We start from the raw sequence: 26,647 nt of genomic DNA, 5'->3' as shown, positions 1-26,647 counted from the left end.
TCAGCAATTCAATAGACGCATTTCTCGGTTTATTTTACAATTGCAGTGGAGGCATAGTTCATGATTTAAAGATATGAATTCTGTACTTCAGAATCCAGAGTTATTAGTATCACCTTCTTGCTTGAAAATACACGGAATTAAAAATGCCCTTTTGAGATGGAAAATGCTTTGAACTTAAGAAACATTTCAAGAAGCCTCTCTTTTTTTGTACTGAAAGTTCACCTCCTTTGAGCATGCCATAGTTTGGTTCCCTTTTCAAATAATAGAATGAAGTTTAATAGGTCAAGGCAATCAATGTGGAGGTTCAAAGAGAATCTTGGAGCTATGATGAGTGCACATTTTGTACTTTTCCTTTGTACATGATTAGAATAAAGATATGGTCAATAAATGCATCAGTGAAACATATTAAAGCTCAAAGGCAATTTTTGTAAAAGTTCCCGTTTTTATAGTCTAACTTCCAATCACACTAAGAATAATAAAAGCCATATCTTTGGATTGGAGTTAGACAGTCTAACAAGTGCTGTTTTCCAAAGTTTAGAATAAATTTTTATTTTCGTTTAGAACAGTTTTAAAGACAGCTCAGTCAGGATTTAAAGACAAAATAAAATGTCAGTGTCGTAAGTGATGGAGGAAAGTGTGACTTGAAACACCACATACTGTAATACTGTAGTGGCTTTATCTCTGTATGGCAGTAGCTGATTGACCAACACCACTTTTTACTTAATTCATTTGTAAGTTGTGTCAGGAACAACTGTTTCACTAAAGGTCACAGATAACAGGATTCCCTTGACACATCAGAGAATTTTATACTAGAATTTTATATTTTGTGTTATTCAATTCATTCAAATAAATAGCCAGTAAGTATTGTTACTAGTACATTAAAAATAACATGAAGAAATAAATATGTGAAGAAACAGATACTTTGTTAATATCTTTAATATTTACATTTTTATAAATTGTCATTGTGCAACTTCCCCAGTCACACATAAAATATCTTAAAGGTTATTTCCATCCTGGTGTAAGCAATAATAAAATTCATTTTGGCAAACTAAAAGCTGACTGGCAGTGCTACAGTTACATACATACGATATTTCAATTGGTTTGGTGTAAGAATATTTTCTGAGTTTTGACAAAAATACTACTGTCCTGACATTTCATACCTGAAAAAAATAAAACAAACAAAAAAAAACAAACATAAATGTTCCCACATGGCAAGTAAAAGCAATTCAGTCATACCTTGAAAACATGATACAATGTACAATCAAAAGTGCAGTTACATTTAGAAAATAGTTTTTTATTGTTGTGAGATTAACATTTGTTAGCCATTTCCATAATGAATAAGCACAGCAGCTCCCACAGAGGACTTCTGTTTTCCTCAAGAAAGTTGCTTTGAGCATCTAGAAACACATTCACAAGTCAGCGCCGTGTGAGCCTCACAGAGTTGTTTACTAAACAGCTTCCACCGCTGAATGGAAAGGTGTAAATCAATCTTTTCTTGCTGAATCCAGTTGTTTGCTGTCATTATGGGATAGCACCTCAGTGTCCAGAAATTGCTTGAGCTGACAAGTGATAAGAGAGAAAGGCCAAATAAGTGGGAGAGCAGGAGCTATCAGAAAACAAGATAACCAACACTACAGAACGAAGTAAAATAAGATAATACTAGAGTGTTTATTTTTTTGTGTGTCAAGTGAATCAAATCATAGAAAAACATGCCTCCTTCTATTCTTTAAAATGCTTTTGTTCATAAGATGGAATATTAACCAAATATTGTCTTGGAATATCTAACACTCAAGTGAAACTTCACACTCTACCCTTTAAAAATGTAAAAAGCTGCCATAGAAATGTCAGAGTCATATAATAAACATATAAAAGGATGAGTGATTACATTATCCTGTAAAATAGTGTACTGATATATTCATTGCATACATATAAAGGGTCCTTTACTCACTCACTTCAATGTTGTGAAGTTTGTACCTTTACACAGTGGTGTGAAAAAGTGTTGGCCCTCTTCCTGATTTGAAGACCATTTTTGCACAGTCTCTTTCTTATGGTGGAGTCATGAACAGTGACCTTAACTGAGGCAAGTGAGGCCTGTAGTTCTTTGGATGTTGTTGTGGGGTCTTTTGTGACCTCTTGGATGAATCGACACTGGGGTAATTTTGGTCGGCCGGCCACTCCTGGGAAGGTTCTCCACTGTTCCATGTTTTCACCATTTGTAGATAAAGGCTCTCACTGTGGTTCGCTGCAGTCCCAAAGGTTTAGGAATGGCTTTATAACCTTTTCCAGACTGATAGATCTCAATTACTTTCTTTCGCATTTGTTTTTGAATTTCTTTGGATCTCAGCATGATGTCTAGCTTTTGAGGATCTTTTGGTCTACTTCACTTTGTCAGGCAGGTCCTATTTAAGTGATTTCTTGATTGTGAAGAGGTGGGGCAGTAATCAGGCCTGGGTGTGGCTAGAGGAATTGAACTCAGGTGTGATAAACCACATTTAAGTTATGTTTTAACAGGGGGGGGCAAACACTTTTTCACACAGGGCCATGTAGTTTTGGATTTTGTTTTCCCTTAATAATAAAAACCTTGATTTAAAAACTTCATGATGTGTTTACTTGTGTTATCTTTGACTAATATTTAAATTTGTTTGATGATCTGAAACAAAGTGTGACAAACATGCAAAAAAATAAGAAATCAGGAAGGGGGCCAACACTTTTTCACACCACTGTATGTTGGTGAACAGTTATGTGGACATAGTGCAGCATAGTGATCTCTGCTGCACTTCTGTATTTTTTATACTTCAAATCAACCTAAATCACAAAACTGAAGTGGCAGTGCAGCTTTTACTGACTAACTAGACATCATAGCCCACCTCTAACAGCAGACCTGACCATGAGGTGAGAGTCACAGGAAAAAAAAAAAAAGTTAAATAAATATCACCAGGGAACAACTATACACAGAAAAGCATGCTGTCACACAGGTTCTCAAGGAATGCAACAAAAACATTCAAGTCATGCCAGACAGACAAGTGGCCATTTCATGCTTTTCTGACATGAATGCTAAGTTGCACTAGAGGCCAAACTCAATTAGCTGCTCTCAACTGTTTGTTAGTGACATCTGATTAATTTCTTGTGCGTGTTCCCATGTACAGTACATCATCTTTTTTGTTTTTTTTAATCTACATCCATCATGAAAAATTTAGAAATAAAATTTAGTGAAAGTACCTGTCTAATGGATGGAGGTTTTTTTGTAAATAAGGCAATAAAATGACAGAAGCCCTGTTTGTGCATTTATAGTAACAACAGTGATATCTCCTTCTGACTTATCACTGCAGGCTGCAGATGGGGAGCTAATTGGTGCTGTGGAATGCAGCTGTGCTGACTACTGAACTGTCAAGGTGCTAAATCAAAAGCCGTCTCTTTTGTTAATTATACACAATGCTACAAACAGTCATGTTCGTTTGAGCCCTTTCTCTCCGCAACCATCCATAAATATTTTGGCAGTGGTACAAAAAAGAAAAAAAAAAAACAATTTACACACAATTATCACAGTGGGATGAGCAGACTGCCTGCAGATGTTTGTTTTGATTATACTGGGAACGGAGGCAGGGCTTTCCTAACCTAGACAAGATGTGTTTCCTACAATCACAACAGAACAGTAAGCATGCAGAGAGGTGCAAAGCACACAGGAGCCCCTTGTCAGAGAAAATTAGTGAGGCCTCAAAAACATTAGCAGCATAAAACATGCAGTTAGGCCTTACTTTCTTGATTCAGACAAACGTGTAGTGAATTCCGTTGCTTAGAGGAGAGGGAGGCGCCAGAGATACGGGAGGAAGAGGAGGAGGCGGTGGGGGAGGAGGGGTGGGGATGTTAGCCTGCGGTGGAACTATGATGAGAGGACAGAAGGACAGAGAGAGGGCCGTAGACTGTTAGACAAGTGTCCAGTTCTGGGACAGTTTTAAGGACACACTGAAGGCTAGAAGCGATCAGGCAACACACACTTGTTTAGAAAGCACACACACACCAAGCAGCTCCCTCAATTACTCTTAGACTTCCTGCACTCTCCATATTAGTGAGTGACACTGCGGGTGGGCTACATGGTTAAACCTAATATCACCGAACATGTCAGCGAAGTCACTTTCGGAAAGCTTTTTTACTTGTAGTAATAAGCAGGAGAGGGTAGATACCTGAACAATCAAAAATATTTTGGCTCATCTGGCTCCAACTTTTCCGATAAATGCATAGAGAGAACTGATGAACCTTTAATAATGAAAGCAACAATAATTGAAGTCCTAATGTAAAGTTAAACCCTGAAGGCTGATAAATGTCAAAATACTTTCAAAAATGATGTACCATATTTAAATATCATATAAGCATAATATTTTCAAATACATCAGGTCACCTGGACAGATCACCACATCACAGGGCTGACACATAGAGACAAACACTCACAGTCACATTCACACCTACAGGCAATTTACAGTCGCCTATTAGCTTAACCGCAACCTGTCTTTGGACTGTAGGAAGAAACTAGAGAACCTGGAGAGAACCTACACAGACATGGGGAAAACATGCAAACTCTACAAGGAAAGACCACTTAGTTGAATGGGATTTAAACCCAGAACATTTGTCATTGTGAGGCAGTGGTCCTATCCACCACATCACTGTGCCAGACTCCAGAAAATTAAGTTGGAACCACTGTAAGTTTGACATTGTTCCTTAAAAAAATCACTTTGCAAAAGTAGGAGCTAGTAAATGCTTTGTCAGTAAAGCTGCTCCTCCCTTATTTAGGAATACCAAAAAATCTGAGTGCAGATACATCACAGATGGCTTCTGTGCAATTTCAAGAAACCTATTTCTTTTTGGTTTAAATGTTTGGAAGGTGTTTAAGAAAGAAAATAATTATGATGATAAACTTCTGCACTTAACATCTCTTCTACCACCAGGCTTTTTGTGATGTGCATGCTATGGTGAATGTTTCATCTTAACAGAAAGACAAAACAATGAATAGTTTAAGAGGCGCTACATGAAGAAGTTTATTTTTGCAGAACATTCATATTTGGTTGATAATTTTTCCTGCACAAAATTAGAGATTCTTTTCAATATTCCTGACAAGTAATTACAAAATACCGAACGATTTAACCGTTCGGAATAACAAATTCAACAATCTGAAACACCTTTTTAATATATACGGCATGCAATTGCAGTGCCGAATAGTCTGCTTTTATGCCAGCATTATTGAAGTCTCTCATGCATAATACTGTGAAAAAGACTCTTCTTTTAATTTAGGGATTTGAAAGTGCGCCAGCATACCTTACTTTAACACCAAAGGGAGAAAAAGTCATTGATTCAGTCTCCACTGACAAGGTGCCACCAGTTATATTCTCTGACATTTCTCTATGCTGGAAATAATGTTATAATTGTTGACTTTGCCTCACTCTGCATATTAAGCTTCCACATACGCTGACAGCTTGAGTGTTACTGTGTGTGACAGATATATATATATATGTGTGTGCGTGTGTATGTGTGTGTGAGCAAGGCAGACAGACTGACAATCTGCTGCAGCTACAGTGAAAATGAACTTGCCTGCCTGCTGTAGAGTATGAAAGAGATGAAAAGTGAGTGCAGTGTCTTTTATGCAGGTTCAGAGCCACGTTCAAAGCAGTAGCAGTGCTATGCAGTTTGACTGAGTCATTGATCAGCACACAAAATGGTCTCATCAAGCGATTCCACCCCTGCCTAAAAGATTCTACACAGATTGCAATTAGAGACTATCTGAGCTCCTAATAAGGAATAATGTTCAGTTATTAGGAAATGAACAGTCATATTGCTCGACTCTGCACCTTATGCCCTTCTCAGCTCCACTCCAGCAACCCAGCATTCTCTCTCTTTATCCCTTCTACCAACGTGAGATATCAACTTGGTGTCAGGAGAAATTTAGTGAAACTGTCAGTGTGGATACAGTGATTTTTTTGCAGATAAATGCATTAATTATTTGTGGGGAATAATAATTTTGACACTCCTTTATAAAGTAACTATGCACAAGCTACAGGCTGCAGCAGAAAATAATGAATGACCAACCTGTGACCTGTTTGCTCTTGAGTGAAGCCTCTGAGGCGAGAGCGTAGGACATGGTGATGATCCTCTCCTGCTCCTGCAGAGCTGAGTCGAGAGCCACCAGCCCGACCTCTGGTTTGTCCACAGACACTGGTGGTGCTAGGTTTTGCACACTGTCATGCACATAAAAAGAAAACAAAAAAATTGAAAGCACAATATTGTTACAGCAGTGTTTGCTGTACGGGTACTGTCTTGCCACATGCCCACTTCCCACACCTTGGTAAAGGGCATGTCAGTATTGAGCTTTTTAAGTGTATAGAAACATTCAAAGGAAAATTGTTTTGTTTTATCTACCTGGACTTTGCCAAAATGCCCTTGATGCGCTCCACCTTGCGATGTCGCTCCTCCACCTCCTGAGGGCTGAGAGGCTCCTCAGGCTCTGAGTCCACATAGCGCTCTGGAATCAACACTTTCTGAGGCTTGGACAGCTACAACATAGACACACACACACACACACACACAAACAATCTGTCCACTTGTGATTTCTGAGTTTATGCTGAATGTTAACATAGCCTTTGGGTCTATAGTGTGGTTCACTAAAAAGCTAAGCCTATGACAAAGGAAGACGGTACAATAAGATTAACTGGTTGAACATTTAGCCATTTTGTTAGAAATGCAGGGAATTTATGGCTTAACCGCACAGCCCAGGAAGAATGCAGCTGCAAATAAAAGTCTGTAAGCTCTTAACTAATTTTAACTTTCTTCTAAGTCATTTGTTTGTCTCGTGAAATAGGCACTATTTCATACTTCTGTTCCACAAAGATTAATTTTTTTCACACCACCTACCAAAAGAGTTCCCATGTGACAATACCCATATTCTGCTGTATTTGGTTTAATGGGATGTTTTCTTTTACCTTTATCATATTTATGTACCAACATTAAACTGAATGACACATAATTCTTCAGTTACACAAAGATAACTTACCTCTTTATTAAGGTCTAGGTCATAGTCTAGTGGTTCCAGGTCAATTTCATGGCTGGGAGGAGTTGTGGCCATGGAGCGGAAAGTCAGCCATTCGTCAGAATGCGAGCGGGGTCTCTCTTTGTGCTCTGCAGGTCTTTCCTCCCCCTGGACGCTCCTAACTCCCTGTGCCTCCTCTCCTTGAACAGCTCTCTCAAGCAACTGCAGGTCAAACTCCTGCTCTCTCTTCCACTGGACAACGCACACAGGAAAAATATAAAACAGACTGTGAAACAAATTACAACATCATGTCCTTCAAATTGTCTTGATTATCAAGTAAATGTGAAACTGATTTGTTTTACTTGCCTTCACAGCTAAATCGATGCAACAAGTACCATACAACACTCAAGTTCTCACTGGTACACTAACATCATTTTAAAAGCGACAGTGTGCATGTGTGTGCGTGTAAAAGATGTGAAAAAGAAAAAAAGAGGAAGCATGCATAGATGAGTGTGCATGCTTATATGAAATTGAAAGTGTTCAAATCAGAGAATGCTGTAAATTCTCTACAACAGCGATAAGGAAGACAGCAGGGTACCAGGTTCACCAAACACAACCACAGAGTATGCATTCAGATTACAGATATAATAAATAAAAACATGGCGATATGTGTTCATTAGAAAATGTTTATTTACTTTCACACATTCACATATGAAAATGGAAGGCTTCTTATAACTAACAATTAATGAGCAGATAAAAACGACTGAGGAAACTGAAATATTTTAACCTATGTTTTGATATGAAATTGATGCCATACACATTAGTATTGTCCATATAATCTCCCTTATAAGGCTGAGAAGTGAGTCCCAATCCATAAACTCTCAGACCATCGTTATCAATTTATCTTCCTTTAAGTAGAAAAAAATCCATCAGAATAAAATGTTATGAGGTTGAAAGGCAAAAGCTTAAATAGGCATTACTAAGTGTATGTCAGTGTTTTGGTCAGTAGAAAATAAGTAGGCAATTTCTTTCTCTCTCTCTCTCTCTCTCTCTCACACACACACACACTCCAAAGGATTGCTTAGAGACAGCAGCAGCACTTAGCTGAAAAGCAGCAGGCGTTAATATCTAAATGAGGAGAGACAGGACTGAAAGCACAGCCACTGTTGCAGGGTAGTATGGTAAAAAAAAAAAAAAAAAATACAAAGTGAAATAAACCATAGCCAAGAAATGGAAGGTGAGGGGTGAGCAGGGATAGATAATAGTAGGGAAAATAGTGTAACTGATCAGTGTGAGGAGTAGATGGGACTGATGGTGTACATCTGAGGTAATTAGTGTGTTATGTGTTTAATAGGCAAGATGTAGTATTTGTTAAGACTTTGTGCAAGACCGCACCCCTATTTGAATATAAAGTGTTCCACTTCAAAATAAACACTTTTCAACAGTTCTCAGTACTGTACACATTTTTTTTGCTATTGTTTGTAAAGCAGAAACTTATCTATTTAGACCTTTTTCACAGAAGACAATCTGATATACAGGTCTAGGTAATGTAGCTGGATTTCATTTAGCTACTTGAGCTTCAGGGTCTTGGGACAGTAGAATAAAACAGAGCGATTGTTAATGTTATTAGTAAAACCTTTTCTAACAGTACAGTTAGCGCCACACAGGGAGTTACCATACTGCACTAACTGACTGTATTACTATTACTGACTGTAACTGACTGTATTACTACTTTATAATGTCAGGAACAGAGACAAGACTGACTGCTCTGTGGGAAAGCATGCGTTACTGCTGCAGAGCGCCACTCTCGGTTTGGTTGTCGTCATGCATGACAGTGTGACGTGTGATACTGTTCTAGGAACATACTGATCCCAAGTCTGCAGAAAGTGGGCGTGAGGATGAGGCACGTGATGACGAAGAGGCGTGGCGGTCTCCGTGACTCAGGGTGCGTTTGCGCTGACGGACAAGGGCCTTCTGGTGCCTCTTCATCCTCTCCAGCTGCTCATCAGCACTCATCTTCCCCCTCTGCTGCTGCGCTGGGTCCCCAGAGTACAGACGCTCCAAGGCACTTTTTGGTCTCTCCTGACGAGTGGGAGGAAAGAAGTTTGATAAGAGCAAAAGGTGCAGCAGAAGGCAACGAAAAAGAAGAAAATGCAAAACAAACGTAAAGAGAACATAAACAAATACAGTGGTATGCTAACAGTGAATGAAAAGGGAACATCAGCTGTAGCTTGATGAAGTTGTCACATCAAGATATGATAGTTGAAGGTTCTTGTGTATAAATGATAAGGATACATTTTTACCAAAAGATGCATAAAACATTCACTCAAGAAAAGCATTGATTTTTATTTTTTACTATGTGATTTCTAAATAGTAAAATAAATATATATAAGATTTTTTTGTTTGTTTTTTTAGAACATTGTTTTCAGCCTTCAAAAATAAAACCAGGCCCATTGTGCTGTCTGTTGATTTAGATACTCACTCTTAATTCACTTCTGACCATCAGATTCTTCACATTTAATTTCTGAGTCTCACCTTTACGCCAACAGCTGAGGCTGCTCTTCGGAGAGTCACATATGAGGAGATGCTTGAAGACTGATTTAGTCTAAGAGAGGAGCCAGCCACTCCTGAGGGAAAGCCAGCAAGCATTAAAATACTGCCTTAAACTGTAGCCAAAAAACATCTAGGTGGGTGGAATTTATGTGAAGTGAAATGTAAAATTTTTACCATAATAAATAAATATGCCTATTGCCATGATCATCTGTGTACCTCTGCTAGGTAATGTCTGGTAACCGCCATCATGTCCAGATGCTACAACACCAATGTGGCTGGAGCCATCTCCAACTCCCATAAGCTCTGGATCACTCAGGAAAGGCCTAAGCTCCACCTGAAACACAAAGATAAATATTAGAAGTAGACCAGAAACAGAAATTTAGACACCCGTACACACACACATACTACACTATACTGTACCTTACTGTCTCCGTTAGTGCACTGGCCAAACTCTCTGTCCCTTTTGCGTTCATCTGACTGTCGTTTGAGGCCACGTACAGAGGTGTGTCTGATGACCGTTGTCTCCCGGGGCAATGGGGGCACAGCAGGGGGATGCTCATCAGGACTGTAGAGTTGAGGTAGAGGAGGTCTGGGAGGCACATCATCCTCACCCTGCACACAGAACAATTGCTTTGACCTCTAGTGGCTGTGTGGAGATGTTTTTCTACAAGTTGGACACCTATTTCCTTTATCTCGTGGATGTGATAAACACGCCTATCAGTGGTGTTACACTATACCACTGATCAACAGGTGATCAACCGGTTCATTTTCCTACACTCTATGATGATGATAATGAAAAACACTGACACAAAAAACAAAGATGAAAGATTTTTGGCAATGACGATTGGTCACCAAGATAAAGATAGCATGAAAACTGTGATTATTCAGTCAGCAAAGCTATACAAAGCACACAGTACAAAGACTTTATGCAGGCTCTTTTATTCTGTAAGAACCAGCTGTAGTGTACTTAGGTGGCAGGACTCACTCACCCATTTGAGCCCACTGGTGATGGATATGGAGTGGTCTAAGGGCTGCTGAACGGGGCTGGAAGAAAGGGTGGGGTTGTGGCTGCTAGGGCTGAGGAGGGGGCTGTGCTGCTGCTGTTGCTGGGGCAATCTCATCTCCATAACAGACAGGCTCCCAGACACAGAAGGCACTGATGACACCGACACTGAAGGCACAAATTTCCTCTCTGGGGGATCCGATGTATATAAACATGTAACATGAATACACACACACTGAAAGACAGTGCCTTTTTTCCCATAAGAAATGTTTAAGGCATTAGTACCATTATATAATTAAAAGCTTCAATGACGAGCTACAACCGTTTTGCTTTTGCTTTGTGCACACGACACCTTCACGGCTCACTTGTCTCACCTGGGTTGGTAACAGAGGAGATAGTGACTTTGTAGTTGGCTTTACTGGTGCTGAGGCCTGAGATAACATCCTCAATCCTCCACAGCTCCTTTCTGATCTGGACTTTCTCTTGCTGAAACAGAGGAACACACACATGTACAGTCCATCTGTATAATGATACCTCAGCAAAAAAGGTTTTTAATTTGAAGTTCATGCGTGATTGTCTGGACAGATATGGATCACACAGAATCCTTTGCTTTGTACATGTAAAATCAGTAATTTTTCACTCATTCCCACACACACCCATCCATGAGAGTGAGTGACTGCATGTGTACGCTGACTGACATCGCTTAGCCACAGACCTGCGATAGATCGCTACGGTTCATCTGTCCCTGCAGGGCCGACTTCAGCCAGTCCACATCTCTCTCCAGCCGGCTATACTCATTCCATGCGTTCTCCATCTCCTGCAGGAAAAAAAAAAAAAAAAAAAGCACTTCATGTTATAATAAGACAAGAAACAGCTTACAGATAGTGTACTCATCTCCACTCATTCAATGCTACGTTAATGGCTTTAAGGTTCCACCCAATTACACACTGATTTACTGTCACACTTTACACCCATATGTGGTGAGATTTAATAGCGAATACTAGAGAGAAGGTGTCTTGAGTTCTTTAAGTTTTATTACACTTTCTCCCTTAAAATCATTTTTTGATCTGAATCACTTGGATTTCCTTCATTCTTTCCATCGGACAATGGATGATGTTCACTTAGAAAGTCACAAATGTATGAACATTAAAATGTTTTTCAGACTGAGAACCAAAAATACTCTTGTTTACTGTTCTTTTATGTTGTGGTTTATTTGTAAATGTTCTTTCGAAACTCATCTTTTTCACTTTAACACAGAATATTTTGAATATCAATGATCTTTTTCACCAAAGCCTTTTTTTCTGTGCGTACTTCAAAGTTTCTTGGTAGTCTCAGGTTTACCCCTGAGCACTCATTTTGATAGTCACAGTCAACCTGAAACATTGTGCCAGTTGCAAAAGGGAACAACTAAAAATAGAAGTGAACATCTTGTCTTGTTTTCAACCAATAAAAACAAGTGGTAGCATGTACTTAGTAGAGGAGACAGTCTGTGTAAGTTTAAATCAGTATACTGACAAAACTAAATGAGTGTTTGGTGGAGCCGTACTGCATATTTTAACACAGAAGTCAAAGGAGCTTCAAAGACATTTTCATTACAAGCATAATGAACCTGTGATTGCAGCTTATGTCTTACTGTGGAGACTTGGGATATTTCAGCCCTGATGTGCACCACATCCTCTTGTAGTAACTTCTGCTGATAGGCGATCTTCTCAGCATGGGCCGGCTGATCTCTGTACTGCTCCATCTGCTGGTGGGAAACATCCAGCACAGACTCCAGCTTGTCCTAGACAGGCATGTGAAAGACACCATCATAAAGTAGCAAGCATTTATGGACCACACCGATGCTGAGGCAAACGCATACATCGATATCTTACAAACAGAAAAAAAAAACAACATCATTTTATAATGTATAAAATAAAAACCTTGTCCTCCTTCAAAGTGCGTATCCTGGTCTCTAGGTCTTGGAGAATCTTGTCTTGTTCACAAAGGCGACTTAATTTCACCTAAAAGAAAAAAAAAAAAAACATTAATTAAGAATGAAGAAAAACAAGGGAAAAGAATTCACATTTACCTCACCTTCCTATAACTCTGTTTAACAAAGAGTGTAGGCACATTAACAGAGTGTAGACACAATGCAACAGAAAATCAGGAAAGAGATAAAGTAGAGACTGGGTTGATGACATGCACTGTTTACATCTGTTTACAGAGTTCAACTGTTCTACTCGTCTTCATTGTGCTATATTCTAACAACACAGCCATTGATCGTCTACTATAGCCTCCACCGACTTTAAATATGTCAATAAGGCTCATCTAAAAAAGCCCAGTGGAATTCCTCTCATCAGCGCAGTGAGAAATATCAAAAGGCTCTATACTGTTGAGTTTGGGGGGTGAGAGCTGGTAATACCCATTATGAGTAATCATAATCAAAAATCCATATTTTCAAATTCACTTCTGAAGAAAACCATGTTTATTGAGAGTGACAGATTTGTTTTCCCAGAAATGGGTTATGTGTTTATGAAAACAACATAAGACTGCCTAGTTCACAGTCTTTCGCACACAGTGTATTTTTTTCTCAGATCTATTTATCATTCTGTTCAATTAATAATTAAGCTGTTTTTATTTTGCTGCCATATATTGTTGTTTTTAATTGCATAAAATATTCATTGTTCAAACAAATACTGGCAATTTCTTATAAATTGTTAAAGTGGAACAATGCTAATGATGAAAAGCCAGGACATCCATCTTATTTACCTCCATTCAGCAGAAAACAAAGAATGAGAAAAGCAGAATCAGGCAAATCAAACTGAAAAATTAAACAGCTCATCTTCTAAAACTCCCATTACATGTATTTTTCCCTTTAAATTGCAGGGAGGAAAATAAAAGCCGTGGTCGATGTGCTCAGGCCCTCACTGTGCAGTGTGGATGGATGTCCCCACAGTGTTGCAACGTTACATACGTTGCCTTCCCTCCACAGCCTCTGTTTACCACAACTTAAGAACACACACACACACACACACACAAACCACACTAAATCACACAGTGAAGTCAGACTAAAGTCAGCTGCTTCTCTGTAGTGGATTGTAAGAAGAGAAGAAAGAGATGGATAAACAGGGTGCTTATCAGACTGTGTCCTTAAATCTTGAGAACATAATGATTCACTTACATCAGCATCACTTTCTGCTATTTTCACAGGCCTCGATGGTCTTTCCTTTTTTAAACTCTCACGTCCAGTAACCTGAAATTCCCAATAGCCACAAATAAAATAAAAATGTTTAATTTCAGTAGTCAACATATTTGACCTTTGTTTTAACAGTTCCAGTTAACAGATAACAATAGCTGTATGAACTTTCACACACAGAGAGACTGCTACACAAATCAAGCTGGATGGATCTAGATTTAAGAAATTAGGAAAGAAATCACACACAATAAAAAAAATAGCTGGCTAAAAAAAAAGAAGCTCTGTAGCAGCTGAGCAAAAAAAACATTTATACGGAGAGAGTTTCTGGATCTTTGTGTTCAGGGAAACCCTAAAAAACCCAAAGCTGCTCTTCAATTACACAACAGGCCATTTATATGAACACTAAGCGAGGCAACTGATTATTGAAAATTGGTTGAGACTGCAAAAAATGAAGGGTGATGTATTTCTTCTTTAAAATGCTATTGTACATCCATGTCACCTGCATGAATACTTAAAGTTACAAAGGCCTCTAGTGTCATGACGGTGTGTGTAAAGGTGGTACAGTACAGTACAGTGTGGACAAAGCCAGTGCCAGGGACTGAACATGTGGCAATAATTATAAGCAGATATCTGTGTATCTGTACCAGTCATGGCATTATGAATTTTATGAACCTCACCACAGTTTGTTAATTGTCTGGATCCTAGTTCATCAAGTGAGCAATCTTCCTCCAGAAAAACAGATCACAACTCCCTAGAGCTCTGAATGACATCTTACTGTAACAAACCTGAGTCTACAGCCATGCCTGCCACTATGTGTACTTATGCATATTGGTACTCAGAGCTAAATGCTAACACCAGCGTGCTAACATGTTAAGATGACATAATGTTTACCATGTTCACCACTGCATGTACTGTTTGGTGCATTAGCCTGCTATTAATTTTGCTGGTTATTTGATTATTAACTGAAGTACAGTATTAAATTAAATTCTGTACTGATGATGATGATAATGATCTTTTTGCTTAACCAATTCCAATTCCATGTATATAAAAACTAAAAACTGGCCTGCTTTTGAATGCTGCTGTTGATGATGCTGATTGTTCCATCAAAGTGGAAGTAGGTGTATAGTGTATCACTGAGCAGGACTACTGGGAAAAATATCAGCAATAATCAGGTGAGGACAATTAAGAATGAACCTATAAAAAAATGTTAAAATGTGAACTTTGATCAAAATCTGTTGTTTAACGCTAACAATCCTATGGGAACCTATTTTTTATGTAATCACTTCTGATATGTTTTTCTTATTGTATCAGTATAATAATACAGCAGCTGTCTGTGTGCCCTACGAAGAGGCTGTCTAGATAATGGGGCTGAGATTGCCTGCCAGTTGTTTGTTGCAGTTAGTAATGTATGAGTCTGAAAAGTGTGGGTGGAATAATCATAAGACACCCACATCAGGATCACCACACCCAGCACAGTGGTGTGGACCAGTGCAGACTCAGATTTTCACCTAGTCAATAGTGGAGTATACAGCCTGTGAGAACAGTTTTTTTATGTATTTTGTGGTTTTGGAGGGAGCTTTCTCAAGTCTGAGAAATTACTCAAGTGATCACCAGGATATCTTAGTTTGGGTTTGAAGACTACAAGTTAAAAAAAAAAAAAAAAAAAACTTACATTATTTTGGCATTGAGTGTGAAAGACAGTACAGTGGACATTTACTAATCAGCAATTATTAAAAGTAATTATCAAATTAAACAAAACAGTTTGGTCACTTTCTAAAAGAACTGTCATTTGCAACTATATTCATGTTAATAGGTAGGTGACTACACACCACTGCATATTATTGTCCATGTCTACCTGTTACCACAATGAAACTAGAGGCCCTACAATGTAATCTTAAGTGTCATATAGTAATCACATTGCCAGTATAGTTCTTAAAGAGCACCATTGGGTCGTATCTTATGCTCTCACAGGCAAAACAAAAGCAGCGTGAAGATACCAAAGAGACATCCACAAATGCTTAATGACATGCAAGGAAGCCATCTCCCACTACAACTTCCTTTCCATCATCTCAAAGCTCATGGCAATGCTGGGGTATCACACAGTCAGTGTTCGGCTTGAGGGATTCATGTGCAAAATCCTGCAAAATTTCCAGGGATGCATCACATTCCATTATAAAAGCAGTGGATGGGACTGTTTCCCTTTGTATGCACACCATCCTTACATTCCGACAGTACCCAAAACTTGGAGTGGAGTTTTCAAACACATTGTGTACTGAAATGATCATCGGGTCAATACTTTGGATCTGTGTTGGAACAGGAAATGGAGAGATGTTTCAGGTTGACATCGCCCCGTTCTCAAACACAACCAAGATTACTAATCAGTGCATTGTGGTGTTCAACATACAAATCAATCAGGAGCAAATGCTTTGCACAGGTGTGAATGGAATATATGCCAATAGCTAGATAAATGAGACAGATTGCTTAAATAAAGCAGTACTAGGTTGGCCTTTACATTTGCAGTACCAGTCAAAAGTTTGGACACATTTTCTCATTCAATTCAATTGTAAAGCGTGTCCAAACTTTTCACTGGCAGTGTATACTACTTGTAACAACGACATAGGAATTGAAGTTCACATGCTCTAACATTTAGAAATTCAGTCATGTACTTATGAAAACTTCAATTCACATCAGAACAAGCTTAGCATGAACATGTGTTAGGGTGACGTCATAACTACATTACCCTACTGAAAGTAAAGTACTATCATCCAATGGGGTATCAGAAATTTTACCTAAGTGAGAAGCCAAGCCTTGTACTATTTGTTGGATTCAGCATCTCTCCTCAAAAGCATTCATCTTCAAACTAACAATTTACATAACACAAATCAAGAAACGTTAATTCTATTAAAAGAGAGAGTAGAAAGCAAAGCACAGAACAGAGGAAAGACAGGGAACTAGGGAGGCAGATGTTGGAGGAAGCAGCAGGAGAAAAGGACTGTAGTCAACAGAAGGAAGATGAAGTAGAGGATGAAAAGGATAAAGTGGCATTTACTTTGCTGGGGCCCACCTTCAGATCTAGATACTCCAGGTCCTTCTTCAGTTGCATGTAAGTATCATCAGCCTTTAAATGAGCAACGGAGAGATACATATTTGAAATGAAGCTGCAAGGGATAATGGGTTACCAGATGCAGTGCCAACAGAACTTTAATTAACTTGATCTCAATTACAGTTTACGTCTACCTTTGTATTTTTATCTACAATAAAGCCGAACTGTAAATAAGTAATTGTGCCATGTTTTTAACAGATTTTATGCCCCATATTTGACCTAATACACAATTGAACAACACAGGTCTTGTGGATGAAATGTAGTAAAACTCAGTTTACACATCCTCCTGACTATGGATGTTAGAAACTGGGTGAAGATGTCATTCTTGAGCACCGTTGCAGCTTCACTGTGGTATGCTAATCGTTCAGTAATGCACTGTTTGTGAACAGACTCATGGGGGGACTGGTAGCTGCTCCAAAATGATAACACCAAGAGCACGAGATCTAGCAGAGCACACAGATACGTAGATACAAATGTGCTGTGTTCATTTCATATTCTTTGTGGCTGTGCAAAGTTCTACAACTATCAGACAAATGCATGTGTAAAGTCCAGCCACAGTCAATATGCCCAGCAGCATGCTTAAATGAAGGTGTATTCTACAAATAGACTAACACAAATGTTAGATTGTTTTTTCTACTTCTGAATAAGGTGGATGAGTGATATTAACTATAAAGAGTAATGTAAAAGGCAAGATAAGCCATGCCAAAATGGCTGAATGAACAAGTCAACCAAAGCAATACCAAGAGACCGCAGTGAATGACAGGGAAGTAATGTATGGGGTTGGCTGCGGAGAGGGGGACCACAATGCACTGGCAGGGATCGCAGTGTGCTGTAGAGGAGGTTAGGGAAGTACAAGGGCCCTGACCTGCATGCTGGGGCCAAGAAGGCCGTTGTGCTGGTGGTGCTGAAGGTGAGCGAACGCATCGCTTGGGCTATGCACACCAGCCATCTTGGCCTGATGCCTCCGTAGCTGAATGAGGAGCAGAGTCAGCTCCTCTGGCTGTAGCCAAACCCGGGTTTAGGGGCCAGAGGCCAGTGAAGGTGCAGAGGGATGAGAGGAAATACTTGAGAACCATCTGGGCAGTACAGCGGCTGAGCTACAGTAGCTAAGAGAGCCAAGTGGCAGACAGGCCAGTAAACTATTGCTTTCTAATAAATGGAAAAATGAAAAAGCTAGAGCTATTCAGGGAGACTGATATGGAAGGATTGATTTATTGTGTTATCAGGGATTGTTTAAATTTAAAGTTTATAAGAACTGAGAATACTAAAACTAATTAAACTAGCTTTTCAGGGGTTGACAAAATCTCCATAAAGCCCTAATAATAATTATTGGAGTTATTCCTGTTTATACCGAGAATATCTTATCCTGGACTACTGGAAAGCTACTGTAGTACTATATCACAGGTATCATTAATAATGAAACCAAGTTATGTAGTGCATGTAGATAGAGGATCATACCGTTTTGCCATGTAAACTGGGTGCACTGACAGTGTGTGTGATGTAGCCCATGGCCGGCATGGATCGCCTCTCGATTTGTGAAGTCTGCGGAAAAACAAAATTCATCAACTTGTTATTACAGATTTGATTGAGTCAAATCAAATAGAATGTTTAATTCAGAAAGTCATCTTCAACAGAGTGCTGAAAGTGAGACCACTCCCTCGAACTGAATCAAAGTTGAACCATTGCCTCCAAGTCTGCAAACAAATCTGACTACACAGCAGATTTATTTTTTCATCTATCCCTTTCTCCCTTTCATCACGCCTACTCTTATTCGGAACAAGGTGTGCCCTGAGTTTCAGACGCTACAGGCTTTGGAAAATCTGACGTTTTTGCTTAACACACAGAATTAGTGAAAACCAGGCCCACTACAGAACCTTAAAAGGACCCAAACAACAAGAGATTTAATTAACTACACATAAATTATACTAAACCTGCTTTCTTAAAATAACATTTGTTTGCTACCAGCAAGAGAAGCACTGTAAGCCATTCCCTTTGAGATTCCCATGCCACTATTTTTTGCTGTATAATAGGTTTTTTATTTAAATGCGAGATCAGAAGAAAGAGACCGCTGCTGATGTTTAAGATACAGTAGTGATGTTTATAGGGTGCTGAGGAGCCCTGGGCAAATTGGATTAGCTGCTAATAAAACATACTTCTTAATGATATTCCAGAGAGGTATACAGATCGTTCCTACTTAATCACACTCCAGCCAGAGAGCACCATCACCATCAGAACTCCATCAAACTGAAATAAGCTGGATGCACCAAAACCAAGTACACTGCAGACTGAATTTAGTTCCCATAAACATCATGCCCTTAGATCATCTGTCACTGTGGCTCCCTTTGTTAAAAATGCATCTTCTTTTAAAGGGTTTTCCATAATTGTGCGTCATTCTATTTTATGATTATAATTAGTGTCTTGACACTTGTGTGAATGATGGCTGAAACAGAGCATCTGCAACACTTTGTTTACTTGTGTAGGCCAACGTGTTGGTTGTGAGGCTTGTGTGTGCTGGCAAATGTGGCGAACGCTTGGAAAGAGAGCTTTTCACATGTGGAGGGTGTGGTGGGAAGACAGCGCAGGGTGTGGATGACAGAACGTCCCCTCGCTCCGTCTCCTGCGGTGACAGTGGTGCTGTCTGAGCGCTACAAACGGCGGAGCAGCAAACTTTTACTCGCACACGCTCACGCCACCTGTGGAGTGGGCCTGGGTGTGGACTGTGTGAATCTGGAAGAGATTCACATGAGCATCAAAGTGTGTGCGCTGAGAAGCTGGAGCCTTCTCAGGGTCCACATGCTAATCTTCCCATGGTGTCCTTGTGAGCTCAAAACATGTCAGCGACAGCCTAGGCCGGTATTACAGTGTTATAGTGCTAAAGATTACATATTAGCACACAAAATTCATGAAGGGTTGGACATACACCCATCCCTCTGAACATTATCTATACCCATTCATCCTGTGCAGGGCCGTGAGGAACTAGGTCTATCACAGCATATGCTCTGGGAAAAGAGTCAGTGCACACTCCTGACACAATGCCGGTCTGTGTGTGAACTTAAAAGAACATATTGTCTTTCTTTCATTTAACTGTTACCTGAAACTTATGACTATGAGTTCATTTCAGCCAGTCTCACTATAAGTGTGATACCACATCAGGAAGACATCTACTCACAGCCCTTGTGAACTGCCACACCTCTTTGGCAGACTGAGGAAACTGTTCCCAACATCATAGACACATGTTATTTTATGGTAATTAGGATGAATTTTAATTAATCTACAAATTATTTTATTATTTAATTAAGTAATTATTTTCACTGCGAAGAGTCAGGTCACTTGTTAAGAGAATACATTTCTGCTGGTTTTGGTCTGTTCATGGTATTTGTTGATATCTATAAAAATATCTTTATCCTTTATCATCATATTTGTTAGGTTAGATTAGGATCGGGTTAATTAGTACAAGATATTTGAGTGTTATAGTTTTAACAGTAATGCTGACCAATATTAGCACTGTTGCCTTACAGGGGCCTTTCTGTTTGGAGTTTGCATGTTCTCCCTGTGCTTGTGTGGGTTTACCCCAGGTACACCGGTTTCTTCTCAGAAGTCCAAAAACATGTATGTCAGGTTGATTGGTGACTCTAAATTGCCCATAGGAGTGAGTGTGAGTGTGTGAGGTTGTTCGTCTATATGTGGCCCTGTGATGGACTGGTGACCTGTCCAGGGTGTACCCTCGCTTTTCACAGGAAGAGAGCTGGGATAGGCTCCAGCAGATCTCTGAGACCCTAAACAGGAATAAGCAGGTATAGATAATGGCTGGATGGATGTTATACTACAGTTGTAGAGTAGATTGAGGCCTAAATTGTACAGAAAAAGATTTCTGAGAAGAATGCTGCCTAAAATAGAGAAAGAGAGCCTCTTCTCTGTAATCAGGCATGCTACCTGAGAGAGATGTGCACAAACATGGCCAGGGGAGTTGGATCTTGTGCTGTCCCCAGGTGCCACTTCATCCAGGGGCTTGACTGTGCGTCTGTCTGAAGGAGTGTGTGGCCTGCGAGGGGACAGGGGTTTGAAGGAGGAGGGGACTGATGGTGGGACTTCACAAGGGGATGGAGGCACAGAGATAGAACGCGGCATCTCCACAGTCACCCTAAAAGACGAAGAGTCTGTGAAGTTAGGGCCAGTGTAGATTGGAGCAGTGGGGCTGCCATGACGGAACTGCTGCCGCTGCTGCCACTCATACAGCTGCCACACCATTCCCTCCTTAGTGGCCATTCGCTCATCAGTGGACATACGGAAATGGCTGAGCCGGTCATGGGCATACTTGTAGTCGCTGGGCAAGTTGGATATTGCTGGAGGAGAGCTGCTGCCAGATGGAAGACGGGGGGACTTTGGCAATGACTGATAGGTGGCATCCGCTGTGCCGGCTTTGGGCTTCAAGGGAGGAGTCCGTCGAGGGAGGTTATACTCAGCTGAAGGAACACTGAAACAGAAAAATACTTGGAAGACTTGTACTGTAGTTGTATAAAATAATATTATCTGAGAATGATTAGAATTATATATCTACAGTACCAGTCAAAAGTTTGGACACACCTTCTTAATGGTAAATGTGTCCAAACTTTTGACTGATAAAATAAAATAAAATAAAACATGCAATTCTTCATATTAACCACTAGAGGGAGGCATTTACTAAAGTTTTTTTTTTTTTTTTATTATCCATGCTACTGTAAGAGCAAACTGACCTCTTTGGTGGGTCTCCTTTTTGAACCTTAACCCACTGCTCCACCTGAGCCAGTGTGTTCTTCCTCTGCACATGTTTCTCAGTATCTGTCCGTGAAACAAAGCCCCTCTGATAGACAAGATTTCCATTTTGTTCCGGTAGCAGAGCCACTTGGATTACAGTTTGTTGTCCGTTCTTGTTGGTGGCAACATCAGCTGAGTCTGGACAGAGTCTTTCTGCTCTTTCCTCCATGGCTGACTGGCTGGGCCTCCCTGTGAGCTCTAATCCATGCCTCACCTCATCTCCATGAGCCAGTCTGACGCCATTATCCTGAGGTTCCTCTCTGTCAGTCCTGTGAAGGCCTTCTGTTTGAGCTGAGTTCTTGTTCATGTGAACATGGTTTGTTTGTGGGACTGCCTGCTGTGAAACCTTCTCTGGCTTCTCCAACTCTCTGTGAAAAGGTGAGGGGTTAAAAATAAATTAATATTTACATGTCCTTCCTGTATTATAGCTGTAGATACATGAAAGCTTTTATCAAATGTCTTCTATTTCAGAATTTCACTCAAGAAAGATCAGGAACATATACGACACATTTAAATCTGCACTTTTAAAAAATAATTTTCAAACCAGAGGACTGAAGGGGAATAGGTTTTTTGTGAAAGAAACCATAAAGGGAATATCCCCAGGGAACAAAGCTCATACTCGCTTTGTCTTCATTAAATTACTATGCAATACAATATGCTGCTCTACTCAGTTTACTAAAATGATTTAATTTGTTCAATTCATTAGGTATCACATTTAAATGTGTTCATTCTTTTCCTACCTAACATAATTTAAAACGCTTAATTTAACAAACAGCATACACTTAAAGGTTGTGTAATTTCTGTAAATAGGTATAAAAGGTGTACTCAGGCTGACTGAGGTAGCTGTGTATACAGACCTCAGTGAAAAATTAAGTGTTATTCATCATTACTTCATCGCTGCAAAGCACTTCATAAAATTAATGTTTAATTTCAAGGGACCAAACTAAGACTGTCACATGGGAGCTGAGTGCTTTCCAAAATAAAACATTTCAGGAGTATTGCCTTAAATCAACCTCTAGGTGACATTATTGCACAGACTATTCAGACTATGCAGTACACCCAGCTAATCTAAGACATCTTCAGGATGTAATGCATTTAGCACAGATAAATATGCTATAGATTATCAGACTGTAGACTATATCTGACAGTGAATATTGAAAAATATATGCACACTAATATAAAGTGTACATTGAGATAACTACTGCAGAACTGCAGAACTACAAATTCTGCAGGGGAGTGCCTATGTATTGTCTCAGCTGCCAATTGCTCCAGTAAGCCTCATCTGTACCAGACCCAGATGCAGAGCCAACACAGACGAAAAAACAGACACACACACACACACACACACACACACACACACACACACTGCAGATATCTTAGTGCCCCTGAACAGATGGACAGGACTGGACTTGCTCTAGAAGACTGCTGTTAAAATAAAGCTCACTAAGGCAAAAAAGGGAGCAAATTTGAGTTATGAACCTGATATTAAAGCAGATAACAGTTCAGCACTGCAGTCAGATGCTATAGCTGATGCATAAAAAGCTCAAGACATAATACGGCAGATAATAAAAAAAATACTATATGGTTGAATACCATTAAGCCATTACCATTAAGCTCCCTTTATGATACCATCTCAAGACATAGCCAATCCACAGAGACTGCTGCTCTAGGCTAGACGTGCAACCAATGGAAGAAGTGAATTGTACTCTGTAGTGCATGACCAACCTCTTTATAGTGTGACTCTGCTGCATCAGTGCAGCCTGGTTCATGGCCCGGATCCAGCCATTCATGTCCTCCTGTGTGTCCGCACTGAAGAAATATGTCCGCATCCCGCAGTGTTCTGCCTGTGAGCCAATCACAGAGTTCTTATTGTAAATGTAGGAGCGCATTCCTGTATGGCTCGCCTATCAAAGAGAGAGAGGGTGAAAGGAAGACAGTGGAAAGATATGAGAATTTCTTATTGAAGACTGCAGTAAGGCTGAAAAAAACTTTGCTTTCTTGAGACTGACAGCTGTCAACTCAATGAGGACAAAGTTTAGGGCAACACAAAAGAGGGAAGGAGCAAAGTGCTGCAGCAGAAACAATGTGAACATTGTGCTGTTTCTTGCAGGAAAAAAAAACATAAAAGGTTATATATTTCAAATGCTTTTCAAACAGCTCTGTGCAATCTCTTTAGCACACATAAGTTAGACAGCAACTGTAGCAACGACCATATAGTAGCAAAGAAAAGGCAATTATGGACATTTGTCACCACTATAGTGAGAAAACCCACACACAGAATCACATATAAATATTAACATACCTTTTGTCATTTTCTGTGTGATGGTATACGTCCGTCCTAATAGCGCGATTATATAGTATGATCAACAAATCCTCCAGTCTTATCAAACTCCACCCAATTCTGATGCAGACAAGGAGCTATACCACAGAAAAGGAGCCATTGGGACCTATTTGCACAGTTTCAGTGCTATTCACAATTTTATATTCTCTTGTTTCTGCAAGTTTACCCTCCTTTCACAATCATTTAAAATCTGCAAAATATCAACTTCTAAAGGCAATTAGCAGTGTTTAAACTCCATAATCAACATTTTTTTTGTGATTAGGTATTTTACATAAATTGTAACTTTATCATAAATTCATGAATAGCTGCTGACACTCCAAGAACATTCATGACAAAGGATAAACTGCATGGTATACTAGTGAGCTTAGTAACAAAACATGCTAAATAATTGTAAAAATAAAATCTGAAAAAATACCTAACCCTAAACCAAAGAAAGGTCATTCAGTAAAGAAAATGACACAGTCATGATTCATTATATATATCCTCTGAAACAGACCTCCTCTTATAGTAAAATGTTATATAAACATGTAATTTTGTGACAATTTGACTTTGTCTTATAGAGGACCCAGTATGTAACAACTGCACATAGAACATGGCCCTTTGAAACTCCACTAGTTTAGGTACTTGAGAGTCAAAATACCATCTAAAAACAATACTCTAGAAATTCTGAAGACTGTAAAGTGAATGTAATCATTCAAACTTCTAGGCCATATGCAACAAGTATACACCACAAAGTAAACTCAAACGCCTGCTTCAAAACAGATGTAAAGAAACAAAGGAACAGTGTGGATCGCATATTATGTTGTAAAACAATATAAAATCAATGTGTGTACAGTAGGGGGCAAATTACTGATGGCAACAAACAGTCAGAGAAATGCAATGACATCAGAGAAGAATGACTTGAGACCCTGCAGATGAAAATATGATCTGTGATACACAGCTTGATAGGACAAATACCAGAGCCACTGATTATAAATGTATGAGAGTGATCAGTTGGCAATATGTCATGCTCAGCAAACTGGCCAGATGGCTAACTTGCTAAATATCTGGACATTCCATGTTTTATTTTTTCTTCCCTCTGGTCCAGCACATGACTTTGAGGTTAAAGTGCAGGCTCCAACCTCAGGCTTGATAAAGTTTACATCCATAGTGGATATACTATGATTCCTGCTTAAACAATTTTCTGTTTTTCATTTTGAATTCAATTTGCTTGAGTACAGTGCAAAAACAGCTATAACAAAAGTGTTACTGTCTTATTACTTATAATTAATTCAGCGTATATGAGAAAAGATGAGTTTCTCTGCATACTGTATCAAAATTAGAATTTTTGTCAAAACTCACCAAAATGTCAAAGGTCAAAATAGTTCAAACTAAAGCTAATGCCACCCCCTTAAGCCCTGGCATTGTCCTCAGATAACTGTTGCTCTACTTCTGTGCATGAGAAGACCTTGATGCACATTTAGAAATGTGCATTCGGCAGCTAGCAGCATGGCATGAAACAAAATGAGCTGAGGATGACGGTCCACTGATGAGGCTAAAGTGAAACCAAATACCTATTCATGCAAGACAGGAAGCCTGTGTGATTCAGGATGGCCGCCCGCAGAGAACAGTACTCACTCCGCCCGTGCACACACACCAGGTCACAATGGGAGGCAATTGACCAACAGGGAATGAGAGAAACACAGTGAGATGAGCAAAAATAAGAACAGAAAACAACAGGAAGTTACAGCAAATCAGTGCTGACTCAACAAGAAAGAACAGAAATGTCTGATTGTGGTCTTTTGGCAGTCATCAGAGGAGCAAATATTAATTCACTGTACATGTCAGGTCTAACAGTCTGGAACGTCCCATTGTTGAACACCAGGCATCTAGTGTGCTGTCGTCCTGCCTACTTAGCAGTAGCTGAAAATTTCCAAACCCCTTCAGATACAAGTAATGAAATCTCCTGCTTTTTAATGCATGATGGCTCAGAAAGAGCCTAGGGGTGAATAAGAACCACTTAAACACAGGGTGGCACAGCAGAGGCCAGGCACGTTTCAGGTCACATTACATACTGTATACTCCCCAGCAAGTGGTGGGAGGAGGCAGCGAATAGGCTGAATGTATAATTAATATTCCCAGCAGAACAATTATCACACAAATTCTATTGTATGCAATATGATATGCAGGAGATACATATCACACACATTCATATTCACAGACAGATGCATGAACAAAAAGCCAAAGTACAAGAAGCTGTATGGATTGCAACACCATGAAGTTGCAGTGGAGCAGCAAACATCCAGGCACTATTGTTCATTGCACAAAAGAGGTGAATAATATTAACACCACGTTCTGTAACCAAAACACATAAATCCCTCGGCTGTCCTCTGGCAGAATTCATAGAAGGAAAAGAAAAAGTCTTTGTTGCATGCAAGGAAAAGTTCTGTAACACACTTTAAGTAGCAAATACTGTCTTGTTGCTGTATGTACAAGAAGCAAGTTGTGTATCATCCAAACATCAGTGAAAGAACAAAGCTCTTTTTCTCTGCATACTGTGTCAAATTGAAGAGTATACTGCTGCACCTCTCCACCGCACTGGTGGCACTACTGAATTGCTTCTGTCCCTGCTTACAATAGCTGAATAAAATCAGACCATGCCTAAGTCTTCTTTGCTTGATGTA

The 26,647-nt window shown here is 39.6% G+C and overlaps 1 protein-coding gene across 11 annotated transcripts in view; it reads right to left on the bottom strand.

Moving 5' to 3' along the window:
- Positions 1–920: 920 nt before the first annotated feature.
- plekha7b (pleckstrin homology domain containing, family A member 7b) overlaps positions 921–26,647 on the bottom strand; it is a 58,512-nt gene continuing 32,785 nt past the window's right edge. For 3 of the 11 annotated variants that reach the window (XM_026320383.1, XM_026320387.1, XM_026320390.1), the window contains 21 exons: positions 23,369–23,547; positions 21,583–22,011; positions 20,783–21,323; positions 18,308–18,391; positions 17,715–17,849; positions 16,811–16,864; positions 15,969–16,049; positions 13,732–13,803; positions 12,491–12,571; positions 12,202–12,351; positions 11,284–11,385; positions 10,943–11,054; positions 10,555–10,757; positions 9,986–10,177; positions 9,782–9,899; positions 9,548–9,639; positions 8,879–9,094; positions 7,037–7,264; positions 6,406–6,539; positions 6,076–6,224; positions 921–1,559 (listed from right to left, as the gene is read on the bottom strand). In XM_026320383.1, coding sequence (XP_026176168.1) covers positions 1,537–1,559; positions 6,076–6,224; positions 6,406–6,539; positions 7,037–7,264; positions 8,879–9,094; positions 9,548–9,639; positions 9,782–9,899; positions 9,986–10,177; positions 10,555–10,757; positions 10,943–11,054; positions 11,284–11,385; positions 12,202–12,351; positions 12,491–12,571; positions 13,732–13,803; positions 15,969–16,049; positions 16,811–16,864; positions 17,715–17,849; positions 18,308–18,391; positions 20,783–21,323; positions 21,583–22,011; positions 23,369–23,547 — 3,375 coding nt within the window. In that variant the 3' untranslated portion in view covers positions 921–1,536. Of the gene's footprint in view, positions 1,560–6,075; positions 6,225–6,405; positions 6,540–7,036; positions 7,265–8,878; positions 9,095–9,547; positions 9,640–9,781; positions 9,900–9,985; positions 10,178–10,554; positions 10,758–10,942; positions 11,055–11,283; positions 11,386–12,201; positions 12,352–12,490; positions 12,572–13,731; positions 13,804–15,968; positions 16,050–16,810; positions 16,865–17,714; positions 17,850–18,307; positions 18,392–20,782; positions 21,324–21,582; positions 22,012–23,368; positions 23,548–23,945; positions 24,195–25,537; positions 25,653–26,647 lie in introns of those variants that run through there. The other 8 variants (XM_026320391.1, XM_026320392.1, XM_026320393.1 and 5 more) reach the window with 8 other exon arrangements.

The sequence above is a fragment of the Mastacembelus armatus genome, chromosome 3 (genome assembly GCF_900324485.2).
Source record: "Mastacembelus armatus chromosome 3, fMasArm1.2, whole genome shotgun sequence".
NCBI classification, from domain to species: Eukaryota; Metazoa; Chordata; class Actinopteri; order Synbranchiformes; family Mastacembelidae; genus Mastacembelus; species Mastacembelus armatus.
This window is presented reverse-complemented; position numbering and strand designations above follow the sequence as displayed.